General features: G+C 41.3%; 2 protein-coding genes across 2 annotated transcripts in view; both read left to right on the top strand.

Annotated features, from left to right (window-relative positions):
• The window catches only part of C922_02197 (translation initiation factor 3 subunit D), a gene marked incomplete at both ends in the record, with an annotated part of 2,183 nt that extends 1,826 nt beyond the window's left edge, over nt 1-357 (top strand). Inside the window, one exon of the mRNA XM_008817796.1 lies at nt 297-357. Coding sequence (XP_008816018.1) covers nt 297-357 — 61 coding nt within the window. The remainder of the gene's footprint in view (nt 1-296) is intronic.
• A 4,159-nt stretch (nt 358-4,516) lies between these two features.
• C922_02196 (hypothetical protein) lies at nt 4,517-10,975 on the top strand (the record flags this gene model as incomplete). The annotated part of the gene is made up of 1 exon (XM_008817795.1): nt 4,517-10,975. One exon carries the CDS (start codon nt 4,517-4,519, stop codon nt 10,973-10,975), a length of 6,459 nt encoding a protein of 2,152 aa, XP_008816017.1.
• Nucleotides 10,976-12,453: the final 1,478 nt, after the last annotated feature.

Here is a 12,453-nt window from a genome sequence, read left to right as displayed (position 1 = left end):
TCTCTCGGCTGGGTGCCTCAAAGGTTTGCGGTTGCACATTTTACGTTGCACATTTGGCGTCGCAAATTTAACGTTGCAGAATTAACGTTTCAGATTTGTCGGCGCTTTCGTGGGGCCATTATGCACGCACCTGTGCACCGTTACGCGGGGGAAGAACGCATCATTGTTATATATATATTACACCCTAGAGGAAGAGATACTCATGTAGGTATCTACTCATGTAGGCACTTGCCCATGTGGGAAAGACGTCCGCACGGGGGACGAAGGGCCCCCCCGTTTGCAGCCTCCACCAGAAGGACCAGCGCGAAAATCATATTTCTCAAACACGCGCGCCTAGGTGTATACATACCTATGTAAATATTCGAAGGTTTGGAAACACGTTCTCATTTCCCCTCTACCCCTTCTTATGGTTTTTACCTGTTTAACCTTTCGCCCTTTGTTTTTTTCTTTATATGAAATTGTAAAATTTTTAAGAACTTGCCAGCCTGTTGCAAAATTTTTTAAAATCATCTGTACCATAGCATACAAGGAAGCAAGGAAGGCATATGTTTTGAGCCATTGTGGTTAAGTCGTGTGGGAGGCGACAATAAGCAATGGGGGTGCAAGAAGTGCTACAGCAACTGTCTATCGCTCAAGTGGGAAGATAACACCATGTCGAGCAGCAATCACAAAAATATAGAATTAAAAAAAAAAAAAAAAAAACATATCGATCGGTTCATTCTCTTTTAGTTAGGAAACGATTTCATTTTAAGTGCCTTTTTTTTCATTTATGCAAAGTCCACCCCGCGAACTTCGCTGACATGGAGGGGTAATCGTTCCATTCACCGCCTGGTTCGTCTTGATCACTTCATAGATAAAGGATGAATCGATGCAGGATTCAATTATGACGAAAAATATGCCGTCCTTTCTATGTTGGTAAGTTTGCTCATTTGTGTTAGAAAAAGGTAGGGGGTATATACACACACTTATTGTACTTTTCCAATGGGTACATGCACGCAAGTGAGGGGTGCTTGTAACAATGTGCTTTGCTGTTAACAAATATTTATTTACGTTTATCAGCACAGAGTTCATTGTTCCTTCTAGAGGAGGCTCCTAACTGGTAGGTTTCAACCCCGTTGAAGGTCTTATCAAACTGTGCGGCTCAGTGTACCCTTGGGCTTGTCCACTCGCTTTACCCCACTGGCATTGCTATTCAGACAAGATCATGGTTTGGCCGGCTTTGCTTTCTTTTTGTTTTGTTCCTTTCCCTATTGACATCTTTGAAGTGCTTTTATGGGTGTCAATGGGCCCCCGGTACCACGTGAAACTACTTTTGTTCAGATTCTCTGTTGGGACACTTCAGTCGCCGCCAAAATTTGCGCATACGTTTAACATCGTTTGGGAGTACCACAGGAGCTGTACATCCCCCTACGATAGTGATCATTTGGGCCTTTTCTATTCTATTTTTTATTTTACTTCTGCGCCGTGTATCCACTGTTATCACTTTTAAGTGTAGAAGTTTCGTTTTTGTTGTTCGCGTGCTAACTTCTTTTTTTTGGTGCACCCCTAAAATGTTTCCTTTTCCTTTTGTCATTTTTTGGTAATTGGCGAAATGACGCAAGAGGAAACGGGCACAACATAGTGCACCTGCGAACACCTGTTCCTGATGCGCGCATAGTTAAGTCTCGTAAGGATTCGCAGCAAATGTATATGTATGTGTGCGAACTGTGTAGAAGCGAACACACATACATATTTGTATGTGCAAGGGCGTTGTTGCGGAGTTTAGTCTACTAACCCATTTGTTAACAATTCTTTGTTCGTAACAGAACGGAGCGAACACGCGATTCACATCTCCTGCTTAGTTCTACTCCTTTCCCCTTTCAACAGGAACCATTTTTATCGACAAATGGTAAAACAGTTGTCACTAGCATTGTGCTTACCTCTATATTTTTTGCGCACATTTGAAGCTATGCGCCTGGAGGAGAATCCATGCATTTAGAGATGTGCATTTACGCATGCATATTCATTTAGGTTAGTTTTTATGTAGATACACAGTTTTTTTTTTGTTCAGGGTAAGTCCCATTGAAACATCCGATGCGACGATTATCTGTCCTGTCGCATTCTACGTTTAAAAGAAAATAAAAAAATAAATGTAAACAGACGGATAAGTTAGCTAATTTCCCCATAGCATCGCTTCGCCTTTTTTGTTTTCGAAAAAATATGGAACAGCGTTTTACAGACATGAAAGACAGTTGGTGTTTATCTTTTTTGTCAATTTTGTGAAGTAAATTTGCGCTGCTGAAGCTCTGTGGATGCATTTTCCATATGCATTTTTCAGTTACAATTTTTTAGTCGCAATTTTGCAGTTGAAAAATATAGAATCGCATTTTTACGAACCCACACTTCTGCTAAGTTGCAATTTTGAAATATTGACATGTCAAATGTGAGGTCACCTGAATCTTTGGCGAACTGTGAGGATAGGAAGCTGTGAAGCCGGGAAGATGCGAACCTGCCAGTCCATCATTTGAACAGATGGACGGCGACAGCTTAAAAACAAAAAGCTAAAAAATTCCGCCGAACGTTTATCCTCTTGTAGTATTTGACAGAAATGAAGAAAACAATAATATGGCAAGAAGAAGGATTTCGGAAATAATATTCCTATGCATATGTGTTCTTCTTGAGTTCTTATTTTTTTTCACATTTCTTTAGATTTGTTTGATTATTGCACGGATGACGAGTTATGAGCTATTTTTCACGTTTCTGCATTTGTGTATCGCTCATTTTGTTAGCACCCTGCTAGCCAGCAGTACCCTTTCTCGCGAGTACAGATTTTTCACTCTGTTATTTTACACTTTAGTCAATGTTTCGCCTTTCGCGTCTTATCTTTCTTGTTTTGTTTTTTCGTTTTTGGCTTTTCGCCTTAGTTTTTTTGCCTCTGTTTTTTGGCCTCTGTTTTTCCTTTTTTTGCTTTTTCGCATTAGTTTTTTCGCCTTTGTTTTTTCTTCTTTACCTTTTCGCATTAGTTTTTTCGCCTTTGATTTTTCACCATTGTTTTCTCTTTTTTGCGTTACCTTACTAGCGCGGTCTTTCCGCGTATCATTTTTTTAGTTCTCAACAATTTCGCACTATTTTTTTTTTCCGCCTGCACTGCTTGGTTGTTTCGCCAAATGCCTAGACCTATGCGTGTATGACCTGTACGTACAAGGGTGGTATATTCCCCTCTCGGTACTGCATTCCGGGTATCACCGCGCACATGCGAGTGCGCATGTGTACATACGGGATGTATGCGTACACATGCAAGTTCGCGTTTATGTGTACATAACAAAGGCTCTCAGGAAGGTGTGTGTTTGAGTGTAGGCGGTTGCTTTCCTAGCAAATGCACTTTCGCCGATTGTCCGCCCATGCTGTGACGAACAATTCGCTTGCGTAAGTATGCTCAAGTACACGAACAAATCAGTGGAGCATGCACGTGAACACATGCACGAGTTATCACACGCGAAGAAAATTAATTTATGCGGATGTATTTGTATACGTGTTAAATCTGGATCCTGAAAAATCACTCCTTTCTCTCCTCAATTTTTAATATAATTTCTAAAAATAATTTCATCATTTTCTGTCTAGAATATTTCATTTCCTAAATAGCTTCTTTAACAGAACGAACGTTAGTTTGGGAAGGGAAGTACGCAAAAAAAAAAAAAAAAGAGAAAAAAAAAACCGGAGCAAAAAAAGGAAAAGGAAAAAAAAGAGTACCCAAGAGTGCAAAAAAAAAAGCAAAGTACAAGAAAAGAACAAGAGAAGCGACCAAACATACGGGGGGGAATATCCCCAAAAATATCTCCAAAAATATCATCAAAAATGTCAACAGAAATATCACTAAAAATATTACCCAGAATATTACCCAAAATATTAGAAAAGTAATAGTAAAACTTTTATCGAAAATGACACCAAAGTGATAGCGAAGCTATACTGCACCGTCAAAAAGGCGTCAGTGAAGCGATAGCCGAACCATAGTCAACCGCTAACCCGCTAACCCGCTAACCTGCGGACCCCAATTAGCGAGCACATATTAGGGATAAGTGAGAAAGTAAGAGCCAAGGCGGCGAACAAACTAGTGATCGAAGCAGGGAGGTACCACCTCTGAGGAACGCCACAGCAGAATATAATTCAGTGCCGGGTCAAGGTGTGAACGGAGGGGAACAGGAGGGGCGCAAAAAAACAAATGTATGCGCTCGGCAGTTAAATTGTCTGTAATTCGAGAATTAACCCCTGTGCACGCCGACCCCTCATCCATACACACACCCAAACGTGTGTGCAAAGTATGATATCAAAAGAGTACCCAGTAGGTGAGGGTATATACACACATGTAATATGTTTGCACGGATGTACGTGAAAAGACGTCTCTCCAGTTACCACTACCCCACATGTATGTCTTTACGTATATGCGCCTAGATACACACATATGTATAAATTTAATATAAACACACGAAGTTTAGGGGCCCCCTAATAAAAACGCCACATACAAACACGCTTGCTAAATATGAAAAACGGGATAATAAATACTCAAAGCAAAAATGACAGTAAGCAGACACCATTAAAGCAGGACACAATAGCACGTTTAAAACTTCCGGACAAGGGGGCATATTTTAATAATTTCATCATACCCAAATTCGACAACCTAAATGACATTAGTTTATATTTGAGAGAATCCAATAATGTAGCGGACAGCGTACAGGACGTGGTGATGGACGATGTGTTTATGGATGATCTTATCGGAGCCTCCGATGGGGAGACGCTTAGGAATGGTAATTTGAGAAGTTCCTATGGGAGGAGTAGCAGTGTCAAGAGCAGTAGGAATGGGGACACAACCCTCTTGAGGAGTGCCAGAAATAAGCGCAACAGTTTGGTCATCGACAGCCTTGTTAGCAGTAACCACGTTAGTAGGAACCACGTTAGTGGAAACCACGTTAGCAGTAATCACTTCAGCAGTAGTCTCATCCGGCGCTACCGCTCCAGTAATAATCGCTCCCCGAGTAACCAATCTATCAGTAACCTCTACCCAGGTGATCGCCTTGTTGGTGACCTCCCCCTTGAGATGCTCACAAGTAATAAGCAAAATGGCAAACTGAGAAGCATCTATAAAAGGAGGAAATCCGAAGGAAAAGATGGAACTCCGCGCAAGCAAAACGGCGAGGCGAAGAAAAATTTGAACACCAGACACCATGAAGGGAGAAGAAAGGGAGAGCGGAAGAGAAGAAGCAAAAGTGATATGAACCAAGGGGATAGGAAAAGAAAAAAGGAGTTGAGTCAAAAGAGGGAATTTAGAAACACCAAAAAAGGGTTAACTATAAGGAATAATCTGATCAATAAGAATGCCTCAAAAGGTAGGAATAAATTGCAAAAGGATTATTCAGCTAGGAAGAAAAGGTACATTAGGACGAGAAAATTATCATACGCGAGCAGCAGCAACGATGGGGAATTTAGCGCTAACAAGTACATGCTTGACAAAATATATCAATCCCTGAAAAGGAAGGTCAATACCATGGAACAACTGAACAACAGTTTTTATATTGAATATGATGAGAGTGCTGATTTAGACACTGGGAGGGAGTCGGGCACGGATTTAGAGGTAGCCGGCGGTGGTGCACTGGATGACTTCCCTCCTGCCTTCTCTGCTAACGTTAACTTCTCTTCTTCGGGCGATGTTGCGCAAGGGACAGTTCTAGGCACCCCCGAGGGAAGCTCCAGTTCCTACGCAAACAATGCACTGGAAGAATACTACCCGCCCGAACCACCCAAAAATCGGCTTCTCAGAAAAAACAATTACCACACACATTGCAACACAAACAAGGCACACAAAACGAGGAATGTAAACCATTTGTACAAATATACAGACAGTAATTATAAGGACCATCAACTGGGTCATATAAAAAATGGAAAAATCTTCTCTTCCCCCAAGAGTGGCAGTGACAATGTAGAATATGACTGCATAGGTTTTGTTTGTGATGAAGAGTACATGTGTAAAAATCTCCACTTTGATGTAAATCACCTTGAAAGTCCTGACAGAATAAAATGCATTATTAAAGCCTTGAAAAAAAAGAACGTAATAAATAAAATGCTTCAAATAAAATGCAGGGAAGCTTTATATGAAGAAATTAAAGAATGCCACACGAGTACTCATATCAATAATATCTTTTACTCTCTAAAGAGGAAGTTAAAATACAAGAAGAAGGACGTTATATATCCCTTTGACAAGCACGACACATACTATACTTCCTACACGGGGACAGTTTCGAAGAGGGCCGTTGGGGGACTGCTAAATCTTTGTGATGCCATTTTGTCGAATAAGAATGAAAAGTTTAAGTACATCGATTTTAAGAAATCTTTTCAGTACAATTATAACTTTTTCAAGAACATTCGACCCAACGGCGTCAGAAGCTTTCTGGGGAACAGAATTAAGCACGACACTCATTTGAAACGCTCCAAATCGGAGAATAACCTATACGTGATGAATCGGTTTGAGGGGAGCGGAATCGGCCGTAGCAACAATAGCGGAGGTAGAAGCGGGGTAGGTTGTGTTCGCGGCCTCAGCGATAGCACCAAAAATAAGCAACCCTCCAATGCCGCTGCTAAAAGGGGTACTCATAAAGCTCTTAGTACGTCCAACTACTGCTACAGCGTCAATCGGGTCCCCAGTGATTCCCTCGCTAGGGAGAAACCTCCAAATGGGGAACCCACCAGGGAGAACCATCCGAATGAAGATCCCACTAGGGAAGATCATCCAAGTGAGGTTCCTTCCACCCTCGCAGAACATAACAAAGAAGAGAGTACCCCCTGCTTAAGTGAGACGAGCTCCCCCCAGGAAGGTGTCAACTTGACTGATAAAGCCACCCCACCGGAACAACCAGAGGAAGATACTCAATCAGCAAACGTAATTGAAGAAAGGCCCCCCACGAATAACCCCTCGAATAGGGAAGAAGTGCCCATTTTTAAGAAACTGTTTAGGAGCTACTCAACTTCCATGTGTAGCGTTAAGGAGTGCACTACCAGTAGCAACTCCTTCACTGACATTAACTGCGGATTTGCTGCCATAAGACCGCCGGGTCACCACTGTAGTAGAAATAGCCCCTCCGGTTTCTGCATATTCAACAACATCAGTGTAGCGTCCAAATATATTTTTAAAAAATATGGAATAAGGAAAATATTCATTTTCGACTGGGATGTGCACCATGATAATGGAACGCAAGAAATATTCTACAGCGACGAGGACGTCTTGTGCTTTTCCATTCACAGGTTTGATAAAAAGAAGGATGATAGGAAGAACAAGAAAAGGAAGAAGAGGAAGAAAGGTGAGGGAGCTGTCAACAAAGGCGCTAACTCCTCTGCTGGTGGGGGGACGGCTTACGGCAAAAAGGGGAAGAAGAAAGATAGTTCTGATGATAACGGGAAGAGTAGCAAAGAGGGGAAGGAAGAAATCAACAAAGGTTCGAGTAAAAAGTTTAAGGCGGACACTAAAGGCGCCTCCATATTGGGTCCCATCTTAGGCACCACAGAGGGTGCCATATCAACCAAACTCGACACCAGAAAGACTGCTACTATTTGCAGCGACTCTTCCAACGGAACTCCAAGTAGTGTCCCACACAATGATGACACAAAAATGAAGAAGAAAAAGAAGGAAAAAAAAAAAAGAACCAAAGAAAGAAAGAATCTCAAGACGTATGAAGAAAATCTATTTTATCCACGCACAGGAGCGAAAAACGAATTGGGAAGTAAAAGTGGTTACAAATTCAACATCAATGTGCCCCTCGAAAAAGGCTACAACAATTGCGATGTTTACTACGTATTTAAATATCTACTTCTTCCTATATTGGAAAATTTTCAACCTGAATTTATTTTCATATCATGTGGGTTCGATGCTTCTATTAACGACCCCCTGGGGGAGTGTAACCTCACACACAATTTTTACCAGTGGATGACATTGCAGTTAAAAAATTTCGCCAACATTTTCTGCAAAGGAAGAATTATCCTAGTGTTAGAAGGTGGATACAATTTGAATTACCTTCCCAAGTGCACCCTAGCCTGTATCAAGGCGTTAATTAAAAAGAACAGAAATACAGAGGAGTACTACCCCCATATGCAAAACGGCCAATGGACTGGGAAGCCATCCAATGATGCGGGAATGATAACAAAGGGAGTGGGGTTATCGAGGGGTACCCCTCCTAATGGAGTTCCTGCAATCAAGGAAGCCCTCCCGAAGGATATTCACATTAGTGAACCAAAGGGGGCACCAAGCAAAGACGAGTTAACATCCTCGAACGATTCGGCATTTATCAAGATGCAAAATTGGAGACAAGTAAAGCATGGAAATCTCATTAGTAACAACTACAAAAATGACGATCACGTTAATTTCTACAAGTTCAAATGCTACTCAGATTATTACAAGACATCAAACAGAAATTTCAGACACTTTCCAGGGAAGACATGCACTAGTAACATGACGTCCAAGAAGAAGGAGCTCATCACAAGGGGAAAATTGCACTACTCCACGTACAAAGTAATAAAATACTTTCTGTGCATCCTCAAGGGGGATCCATTCCACCTTAATATTAAACTTCCACCGTATAATTCTTTTTTAAAAAAGAAAGGATTGGAAGATAAACAATTAAGTATTGAAAGGAAAATTACTATATTCAAAAAGGTGGACAGCCGAGCAGATTATCTTCGCTTTGACGGAACTAATTACTCCCATTATGGAGAAGGGCATTATCAGAATAATCTCCACAGGGGGGGATGTGGCACCCCTGACGACGCTCCATATGGTGAAGAAGACGGTGGAATTATGAATTCCTACGTGAAGAAAAAAATAGAGCAGTGGAAAAGATACAACCAAACTTACAAGAGGCAGTACACTATGTCGTCCACCACCATTTCGAACTTATCCCACAGCGATCTTTACATTTCGAACGACGAACTTGATTATAATGTCTCCAGCTCCGAGAGTAGCAGGAGCATCAAAAGAAAAGTTGTCCTACTGAATAAGCTAAAATTGAAAATCAGTAAACATGGAAATATGAGTAGTGCACCCGCCTTGTCTGGACCCTTGCCTAAGATGGAAAAAAGGAACAACCGTCAAAGGAAGGGGCAGACGCAGACGCAAAAGCACACGAAAATGTTCTCCATTCTTAGTGGCGACAACCAAGAAATTGGGGGAATAAAAATATGGGACCTCACCAAAATCCCCGAGGAGGATGACATAATACACGTCAGTGATCACAATAGCAGTGAGAGGCCTGGCCGGGCAGGTGTAACCGGTGGAAACGGAGAGAGGGTAGCTGCCAATTTAAATCTTGCCCAGTGTCCTCCCCACCAGAGTGACCATCACGACAGCCACCTTGGCTTCGATCTAACAAATTTGAAGTACTGCCAAGACCAGCTGCAGAACTCCTTCACCATGTATACCCAGCGAAAGAAAGGATTCATATTCTTTTACGGAAGTGGACACAGAAACCAATGGGTGTTACCTCCAAATAAAAAAATTACGCGCATAATTAAGCTCTGTTCCGACTTAGAAGCCTACTTCTATGCGTGGTTGTATCTATGCTGCGGGAGAGAAATATGTATTTCGGGTACCATGGTGGATTATGCCTCCATTCTCGAAGATGAAGTGACCGTGAAGGGCATCTCTCTAAGTGTTGACTTATCCCAAGAGCAGAAAAAGCAAGCCAAGGAGTTATTGAAGTTTACCGTCCCATGTTACCATTCCTTTTTAAAGAAAACGCAGTTGCGCCAGCTGGGTTACCAGGAAGGGGCTCCCCAAGATGTTGAAATAGTGCACGTGGTGGAGGAACGTCTCGGAAGCAGAGGCACGATCGATGCAACAGAAGATAACAACAATTGGAAGGAACAAACCATAGATGCTCCATTACACGAGAAGGACGAAAACAAAAGCAACAATGATGATAACTCAGAGAACTCGAAAAATAGCGTCGTGACGATAAATTCTGAGGAAAATTATACATGCCAAAATGTCGATCTTAAGAGCGAAAGTAACTCTTTGCTTGAGCAGAACGACAACGAAAACAATGTGATAGAGCAGAAAACAATTGACAGTGTTAGCGACAACCCAAACGTTACAAAAAAGAGTGAACCTCTTTTAAAAAGTGAAAAAAATAAAACTGCCATTTGTTTAGCCAATGTGTTAAGTAAAATGAGACACCCGTGTGTGATGGATGTAAAAATGGGGGTCAGACTATATGGCGATGACTGCGATGAGGATTCTATAAAGAAGAAAATTCAAAAGGCCAAGAGCCGATCCTGCCTATCCCACGGATTCCATTTAACAAGCGTAATAGGTTGGGACAAAAAAAAAGAAGAACCCTTTTTCATATCAAAGGAGGATGCTCATTCTATAAGAAACGATGATGATTTTGTGGATGCATTCATGTCGTACTTCCTAGCATGTGACAATGTATACCTTTCCAAGATGTTGTTAAAGAAACTGCTTCTCGTCCTAGAACACATGGAGGCTTTCTTTGAATCCCAGGAGCTATTTGCCTTCTACGGGACCAGCTTGTTATTTGTTTTTGATTCGGATCCCTCCAAGAATAAGAGCGACGGTGAAGAGAGTGCCGAGGCGGAAGGAAACCCAACTACGGAGCTGACCGAACTAACTAATGTGAAGAACTCCAACTTCGAAGTTGATCCAGAAGGAGAAAGAAGCAACAAAACGGAAAAGGAAGACAAGGAAGATATTTTCGACTTTATGGAACAAATGCAGAGCATTTTTGAAGACTCTCTAACGTCAGAAGAAAGAGACATATACATGCAGACAAAATTAAACTCCAAAATTTTAAAAAGCGCAAACATATACATAATCGATTTTGCCCATGCTAGTTTGAATAGTAATCAAAAAGATGAAGGGTTCCTGCTCGGAATAACATCTCTTCATCGTATCATGAAAAAAACGATTGAAAAGATCCAGAACCTTTATCTTCCTTAGTGCTCATTTTTGGGGCAGACACGAATTATTAACTATGTAAAGCGAATGCTACATCATCTTCTTTAAACCAATCCGATTATCTAATTTGCATGAGGTGTACTTTTATCCGTTCAGGTACATGCATATGAAAAAATTTCCTAAATTTGTGATTTTTTTTTTAGAGTATATAAAAAATGGCCTAAATGTGCTCCGATTGGGCGTTGTACCGTAGGTAGTCCATTCGGCGTGCCCATCGGGTGCACCTACTCGGCATGCTAACCATTTTGTCACCTCCAATGCTCTTTTTGAGGTACCTCATTTTTAATTTACCTCTTATCCGTCCAATTTGTCCCTGCGTCTATGACCTTTTTTTTTAATATATTCGAAACACCAACAACATGTAACCCTAAACTGAAGTTTAATTTTGATGCGATATTGCGCTGGAACTTTATCTAATTTGCGCGGGAAGCTTTTCCGTCCTTGCCCTGAACAATGGTGCGAAGTTTTTCGCCAATTTTGGCGCAATTATTATTCCCCCTTTCTGGTCACTTCCCTTTTCATCGTCCATAGGGTTGATTATGCACATACTTCCTTGCGGAAATTATGCAGGTAGATGCCTTTCATAATTTGATTTTCTAATCACGTTTCTATCCCATTTGAAGGATGGCTTATGTGGTGTGCATTCAACCTTCGCCACCTTTTTGGCACGCATTTTTGTTTATACTGTGGGTATGTTACTTTAACGCCTTTTACGTAACGCCAAGAGGTGATTAGCCCAAGTTTCGGCCACCTTCGTTCATTTCATCCTTTGGTAATTATTATTTTGTTGTTTTTTCTAGTTAGGGGCACTTTGGCTAAACCACAATGATTTCCAAAACAAATGTGTCATTTTTTATGTAGACGAAAAGCGTACGGCACAGCGCAGCACCAGGGGTAAATCAGGGAAGACCAAAAAGGCAGCTGGGTTAATTGAAGTGATTTGTCAATCGCGTCCCCCTTCCCTTTTTCCCTTCTTGTCACATGTCACATTCGCGAATAGGTGGACACAAATGTGTGTTTTGTCGTTAGGCTATTTTGACGCCATTATCTTTCTTTTTTTTTGCTATGTTCCTCCCTATACTTTTTCAAAATATGTCTAGAGACCTCTTGCAGAAAATTTTCATAACCCCAGTTACAGCCATCTTGGTAACATTAAACATATATTCATGCGAGTTGCCATACTTATTACCACAGTTTATCCCCCGATGTGATAGAGGTGCTAAATGGAAGCACCACAAAGGTATGCAACCTTCACTTCATTCAGCGCGACGGAAACTTCTTTTCCACCATTTAGTTGCCTTTTTAATACAAGTTCAGATTAATTCGCCATGTATGAAATTGCTAAAGTAGCTTCGAAGCGGTAAACAACGAGGAAATGTGTTCCCGGAGTGAAGACGTCTTACCAATCATTCATGCATCTTGGCAATGGTAAATTTATTAAGGAACAGAGAAACCAGCTC

The sequence above is a fragment of the Plasmodium inui genome (assembly GCF_000524495.1).
Source record: "Plasmodium inui San Antonio 1 unplaced genomic scaffold supercont1.7, whole genome shotgun sequence".
Classification (NCBI taxonomy): Eukaryota; Apicomplexa; class Aconoidasida; order Haemosporida; family Plasmodiidae; genus Plasmodium; species Plasmodium inui.
This window is presented reverse-complemented; position numbering and strand designations above follow the sequence as displayed.